The sequence below is a fragment of the Orbicella faveolata genome, unplaced genomic scaffold (genome assembly GCF_042242905.1).
Source record: "Orbicella faveolata isolate gen_17 unplaced genomic scaffold, um_ofav_v1 contig_15, whole genome shotgun sequence".
Taxonomy (NCBI): domain Eukaryota; kingdom Metazoa; phylum Cnidaria; class Anthozoa; order Scleractinia; family Merulinidae; genus Orbicella; species Orbicella faveolata.
In genome coordinates this window covers 2395805-2402844 of record NW_028301542.1, presented here as the reverse complement: position 1 = coordinate 2402844, position 7040 = coordinate 2395805, and the positions used below count along the sequence as shown (strand labels likewise).

At 36.6% G+C, this 7040-nt stretch overlaps 1 protein-coding gene across 7 annotated transcripts; it reads left to right on the top strand.

The window, feature by feature from the left end:
- Positions 1-756: 756 nt before the first annotated feature.
- On the top strand, positions 757-6372 carry LOC110055223 (uncharacterized). Of its 7 annotated transcripts, XM_089287905.1 has the most exons (7): positions 1791-1860; positions 1953-2005; positions 3109-3138; positions 4252-4316; positions 4741-4878; positions 5072-5422; positions 5713-6372. In XM_089287905.1, the coding sequence occupies exons 4-7, from the start codon at positions 4278-4280 to the stop codon at positions 6070-6072; spliced, it is 888 nt and encodes a 295-aa protein (XP_089144031.1). In that variant the 5' UTR covers positions 1791-1860; positions 1953-2005; positions 3109-3138; positions 4252-4277; the 3' UTR covers positions 6073-6372. The 7 variants fall into 7 exon arrangements, with proteins under 7 accessions (XP_089144029.1, XP_089144030.1, XP_089144031.1 ...); XM_089287903.1 differs by lacking the exons at positions 1791-1860; positions 4252-4316 and adding an exon at positions 757-1113; XM_089287906.1 differs by lacking the exon at positions 3109-3138.
- Positions 6373-7040: the final 668 nt, after the last annotated feature.

Genomic DNA, 7040 nt, shown 5'->3' with positions numbered 1-7040 from the left:
AGTCTCGTGACTCAGCGACTAAATATTAACGGTCGACTGGCTTGTGCACAGTTATCACAAGACTGCATTTTCGATTAAAAATTCAAACTGATCTAGATATTGATGTCCTTTACTGACTGAAGGTGGAGTTTTGTTTATCTTGATCATTAAAAACAACTCAAAAGCGCGTATGATACCAAACGAATGTATTAAAGGACTTTAACATTGAAATAATTACTGTTGAATTAGTAAACGACAAGGAAATGATCGAGTGCAGTAAACTAACTTCATTGTTAACCGTTGGCTGGATTTATACTAGAGACGAATCATCCGTTTGGGATGAACTTGGGCAAAGAAGGATAGCACTAGCTCATCCAATAATTCGTCTGTGTATAAATACGGGCAAACAGACGGACCATCCATCTAGACGGTTATCCACGAAAGTTCGTGGGTCAAGACGAACTATCACGATAATGCGTCTGGACGGATGATCCGTCTGTTTGCGCGTATTTATACACAGACGAATTATCGACGAACTATCGTTCTTTGCCCAAGTTCATCCCAGACGGATGATCCGTCTGTAGTATAAATCCGGCCATTGAATCAGTAATTTTGATTTGAACATAACTTGACGTTTAGAGTTGAGAAAACACATAGAAACGAAACCAACCTATTTCATTGGATATAAAGAGGAACTTTCATAGACATAATTGGCAGAAATGTCAGTAACGAACTGTTAAAAACAATGGACAATGGTAAATGACGAACTGGAAGGAACATGAACGTTGCGTCATAAAAATTTTGCAAACCGAACAATTTTTAGGGCAACATTTTCCTCCTTTTTTTTCAAAAATTATAACTGATTTTTCACTGCGTTATACTTAATGAATCTTTCCATGTTAACGTTGGCAATCGACCAAGAAGACATCCGGAAAGAGAAGGAAAAGTTGTTATGGCGCGTGGACTGTATTTGCTTTTCTAGGAATGAGAAATGAACCTGACAAAGATTTGGTTCGCGAACGACAAGTTTTAAAACCAACCAAAATGAAACAACCCAGAGGATCACTAATGAACCAATCGCTAGCAGTTCTTGTCAGGATATGACCCCAAGCCGATCGAACGTTTATTTTGCAGGTAAGAACATCTGCTTATACAACATTCACGAAGCGCCTGTTCATCGATGGAAACAAAAATTGAACCAGCAGGAAGAAGAATGAATTTAGATCGAACTCTAAAGTTGGCCCGCCTAAATTTCTCCAATCCAAACAGATTGTGTGTATGTTCTTGATATTCAGCAGCAAGTCAACCTACTGATGTGAGCGTTAGATAAAACATAGTAGAGCAATGAAATCTTCTGTTGAGTCCGTAAAATTTTAATATCAAACATATAGTTTTTTAAGTCAAACGTCTGCCGTCATGGTGTATTTTATATTTGTATATTGAAGTATAATTACTTATAACTTACTCATTACTGACGTATAATACTAACTCAAGCAACAGTGTTTTAGTTACTGAATACCATTTCTAAGTTCAAGTTTTGAAGACAAATTTTTTTTTAAATCGTCTAAACTCGAGGGCAATGATTTGCACTGTTTTTCGCCCCAGGAAAACAGAACATTGCACGTGGACCTTCGCTAACAAAGCAAAATGTCATCAAAAAATATCAAAAATAGACGGCATCATCCCATTGGAGCTTATAAAACTAAACATAATGTTTCAACGAATAACACTGCGCGTAAGAAGAAACCTTGAATTTTTAAATATTTTCTACATTGCGTCACAAACTTGTTCTAACGAGAACTTCTTTAAATAAAGAAGAGAGAAAGAGTTTTGCATTTAGCTCCACTTTTGGAGAGAGACATAGTTCAAGAAGCTGACGATGTAAGCTTTCATTCGGTTCTGGTTATCTTTTTCAGACCTTAATTTGCTCGTTTTGTTGTTAAACTTCACTTTATCTATTCTCTACATTTCAGTTTTTTGCTGTTTCTGCCCATACAACCAAGTGAAACGTTGTGTTACTTCAGAGGTAATTGATTTAGATATGTTTACATGCGTTTAATGTTCAAATGCTGCGATTTAAATGCCTCTTTAGTTTTAGTGAAGATAGGAATTGTTTAAAACTGTTCCGCTGGTCTAAAACCAATGGAAAGAAACTAAATAATTGGTCATTTGTTCACATTAAATAAATTCTTGTTATAAAGAATGAAATGTTTTCACGAACATGAAAACTAGATCACTTAAAATACAAGACTACATTATTTAATTCAAGATGGGAAACTGTCGAAAATGAACTGCTCAGTTGTTTGGTGCCCTGAGAATTAATTTACGCCCAAAATGTAGCTTTATTTTGAGTATTTTGAATAACAAACTGAATAAACTAAATTCGAAACTCGAAAAATAAAAGAACACAACCCTCTCGGCTTAGTTTTCCTTTCTTTACAAAACAGTAAAATCCACTGGGAATGATTTCTACAGAATGAGATCATGCAGTGGATAGATAATGGCTCCGTTTCCTGAGTCATGACATTCTTTAATTTTGTTATGCTTTTGCTCTTGATAGTTCTAGTTTTACAATCATTTCTCTTTGGTTATATCAAAAATCTTAAAAAAAATGCCCGAAGCATATTGTAAGGAATTGAACGAAGGCTGAACCTTGTTTTTTTAGCTGGGTCTTATTCTCAACTAGTTTTCAGGCCTAGTTTTTATAGACTGACCCCTTTTTTTTGAACAAAAGAGGCAGTGATATATTTTATTGCAAGGGACCTAAAGACCACGACTTTGTTTCGCGTATGATATTATCATGTCATCAGCAGTAAGGAAACTAAAGGTGAAAAAATACAACGGAAGGCTTCATTCTATTCAACAAATCCGTGTCTAAACAAAAAACAAAGCGTCCTGACTAATAGCATTATACGTGTCAGAATTTACCTTGTCTCAAAAAACTTGTTCTGACGAGTAACTCATTAAACAAACATAGAAAAACGAGTCTGCAGCTTAGTCTGAAATAAGACGATACAAGAAACTGCGGCAATGTAAGTTTTCATTTGAGTTCGACATATTTTTATTAATTGTTTCCTCATTTTTAAATTACATCTTACAAACTCTTTTCTTTTCGTTTCTTCCTTTTAGTCTTTGCTGTTACGCTTTGTTACTTCAGAGGTAAAAAGTTCAGTTTTTTCATTTGACTGAGTTCAGAGTTTAGTAGTTTGATCGCTAAAAATGCGTCTGCAGTTCAATTAATCAACGAAATACTTTTCTCAATTTTGAAAAACACTTAAGAACGGTAACTTAAATCCATTTTACAGTAAAAGTTCCTTGTGTGTAAATCACTTTTGGTGTATAGTTTAACAACTTAGGTTTTAACCATTTCAAGAACATTTAAGCGTACTGTATTTCTTTTCTGAGTCAAGCTAAGAACTTCTCGTTTCCATGAAGATACTATTTTTAAAATGAAAAGTTCCTCTTGTGTGTTAATGATTTGTCACCAACATAAGTTTCAATTGCTAAAGTCCAATTTTCGTCTAGCCATGGGAACCTGAGACATGAAACAATTAAGTCCAAAAGTTTTCTATCTATACTTATTAAATTAAGAGTTTCATTAAATTGAACGTCTGGCATTGAACGTAGTTTCGAAAATTTGTTTTTATTTTCAGTAGATTGTATCCAAAAACTGTGGCGAAATATTGCTGAATTCGTTAGGATAGAATTAATTTAAATAGAGAAAAATTAAGATGATAAGCGTGAACTTCCAGGAAAATCGAACGATAAATTCAGGATGTTAAAGGAAGGCCCAACAAAACTACGAGAATTCGAAATTTATGAAAACTTAAGATATTTGCAAGAACGTCGATAAAAAACGAAAAAGACTTTGTCCACACTAATTAACATTGTTGTTTTACAAGGAGTGTTTTTCCATCGAAGTATGTTTGAAAGTGGATTCCAACGAGTAAATTGTCTTTCCTTCCTTTTCTTGCTAATGCTAAATTTGCAAATTATCATACCACGTGCTTAACTACCTCAAAGGAAAGTAAATTTAAAATAAGAATCCATTTCATTGGTCGATTGAGAATAAATATAACCAATGAGACAGCACGTCTTTTTAATTATACTTCGAACGTGTATCAACCCGTTTATGATGATAACAAAGAAAAGAGTCCACGCCATTGGTCGATTTAAACTTTATCCAGCCAATAAGGCTGTTGGTCTTATTTTTGCATTTTACAAGTAAACATAGGCAAACATGTTTTCACGTGAAACTCGCTCACTGTATAGAGATAAAAAGTTCTGTTACATCGCTGATGCGTCATCATCCTTCAGTTGACAGCAACGGGAATAAGGTAGGAACTGTATCAAATATGCTTATTTAACTGTAAGAGGATTCCATTTAACAGGCAACAATGTTCAAAACGTGTTCTCAAACGTTTTACTGGAAACTCGTTTACTAGAGAGAGAACTAGAGAGAACGTTTTGTTACATTTTCGGAGTGTCATTTTCCTTTAAATGATACCATCTGGAACAACGTAGGAACGTTTATTTATAAAAAAGCTTATTTAACTGTGCAAGTAAATTTTTTTATCAAGAGAAAATGATCTCGATCTTTCTCAGTTTATACATTAACTTGCAAAATGTCAAGCAAAAAATTGAGCTGAGAATTGTAACCTATCTTTTGATATCGCACTGGGCAAGAAATCATCAAAATTATCTCATCCTGCCGGTTTCTATCGTCAATATTTATTGCCTTGATGTTCATATTCCTTACAGATCACAAAATATCTAACGATGTCACAATCCCATACGAAAATTTCGCCGATCATCATGTTGTGTTTACTGATTTTAACTCTGAGCGCCTTGTGCTATGCAGCTAACAACAACAGCAGTGGTAAAACAACTCCAAACATGGTAAGTTCATTTGCGCCTTCTTCTCTATTTTTCCCCGTCAATAAATGTTTATGGCAGAATGCAAATAAGAACATGAAATTAGAGGAAAGTTTGATGAATTAAATCGCCCGACAACTACTATAGAATTGTCGGTTAAGTCAACATATCAATAGATCAGGATAAAATAAAAGCTTTGTTTCCTCTGCACATGTAGGGCACTCACCAGTTTCCACCTCATGGACCTTGTGGTTATGGTGCCTGTTTTTGCGCGCCGGGAATCCCAGGTATGTCGGGAAACCCTGGACCCTCAGGACCAGCAGGCATTGCTGGTTCACCCGGTCCACAAGGATCCACGGGACCACGTGGAGACAAAGGCGACGCAGGGAAACCAGGAAGTGAAGGCCTCCAGGGCCCCAAGGGACCACGAGGAACCAAAGGTGACGCAGGCAATAAAGGAAGTCAGGGCCCTCCAGGCCCGAAGGGCCTTCCAGGCACGTTGGGAAGTAACTGGAAACAATGCGTTTGGAAAAATATAAACGACGGCAAGGATACTGGATTGATCAAGGTAAATATTGCAGAAGAATAATCGGAATTTTACTCCTAGGCGTCTCATTAGACATGGTTAGTAGGTTAACCCAGTAGCTATCCAAAGCAAAAAAAAGACGTTGTTGCGACTTGATTAATCCTGCGACAAAACAAGAGAAACCAACGAATGGAATTTTAAAGCAATAACCTACGTAATCTGTAACATTGAAGTCTAAAATAGTAATGCCGTACAATTTGAGTGATCATCTAGTTTCTAGGCTCACATCTTTACATTTCTAGTTGACCTTGTTTTTTATTTTATTTCTGTAGGAATGCGTTTTCAAGAAAAAGTCAGACAACTCAGGCCTGAGGGTGTTTTGGAATGGCAATCTTCGCCTCTATAACTGCCATGGTTGCTGCAGACGATGGTACTTCACTTTCAACGGTACCGAGTGCTCTGCTCCAGCAGCGATTGATGGTGTGGTCTACATGGTACATGGAAATGGCGCCAAAAAGAACTTGCACCGTCCACGACAAATCGAAGGAGTATGTGAAAAAGTCCACAAGGGTGTTGTGCGCGTGGGATTCTGGGTCGGTAACTGTGCTGGTTACGGATCTGCTGACGCCTACACAGGATGGAATTCAGTGTCCCGGATCTATGTGGAAGAAGTACCACCCCCACAGGCCTGAAAAACCAGATTCTGAAGCTTTGTTCGTGGGAGGGTTAGAACGTAGATTGAGGCGCGTCAGAGTTAAGAGTAATAAGTGTGAAGTCTAAGAAACAGATTTAAAAAACAGTTTTGTGGTTGAAATTGATAAACGATCAAGTCAATCAAAGTTTTAATGAATTGTGATAATCTAAAGAGATAAGGGCATTTTTAAATACTAAGCAACCTTCTTGAGCCATGTAGAGCACAAAGCTTGTGTTTCAGTTTGTTGGTGAAGGGATATGGAAATAAACAAGAGGTAGTTGAATACCCAAGAGCCGAAGTTGCAGTCACCAGTTTTGTTTGTTTTGTTATTAAATTATCTACATTTTAAAGGAACAGAAAATATATCTCCTTTATAGCGGTGCTCAGTTACATTGACGAAAGAAGGAAAGTCGCTCAAATTAGGAACCTTAGCTTTCGTGTTTCATGATAAAAACCAAGAACCTATCTCTTAGCAAAAGAGCCCTAGTCAGCCACACCTTTGTTTTTTGTTGACTATTATATTTTATTCAGAGTATGTCGAAAAGAGGGAAATGACAAGGAAACTACTGAAGATAATTAAACATACTTTCAGGAACTCAACTTACTATAAAGCATTAAACCTTAAGAGCATTGTAACGGTTACAGTGCTTTTCGTCATCACTATACTCTCCCATTAGATGCATACGCTAAAGAGAGCCATATCAGTATGGGAAAGGCTAGATGATGTATACAGCAAGCGAGCAAGAAGCTTGTGGCGCTTGGATTTTCAGCCGAAGCACAAAATAACAAAAAGCGAGCTAGAACGCTTTCCCCGGCTTCAGGTTGAAACATTTGCTTTAGACTAAGGTATTTATGACATGTTGTTGAGAATTGTTCTTGAATTCAAATTTTGAGTTGGATCGCCGTTTTTCCGCAACATTCTCCATTTTATGTGCTACTTATGTGGTCTATGTATTCAATACATGG

Excerpts from the sequence above, each read along its gene's own strand:
- LOC110055223 (XM_089287903.1), top strand. The coding sequence starts at position 1,080 with ATGACCCCAAGCCGATCGAACGTTTATTTTGCAG. Across the intron at positions 3,139-4,740 it reads TACGCTTTGTTACTTCAGAG|ATCACAAAATATCTAACGAT; the intron begins GTAAAAAGTTCA and ends TATTCCTTACAG. Across the intron at positions 4,879-5,071 it reads GTAAAACAACTCCAAACATG|GGCACTCACCAGTTTCCACC; the intron begins GTAAGTTCATTT and ends CTGCACATGTAG.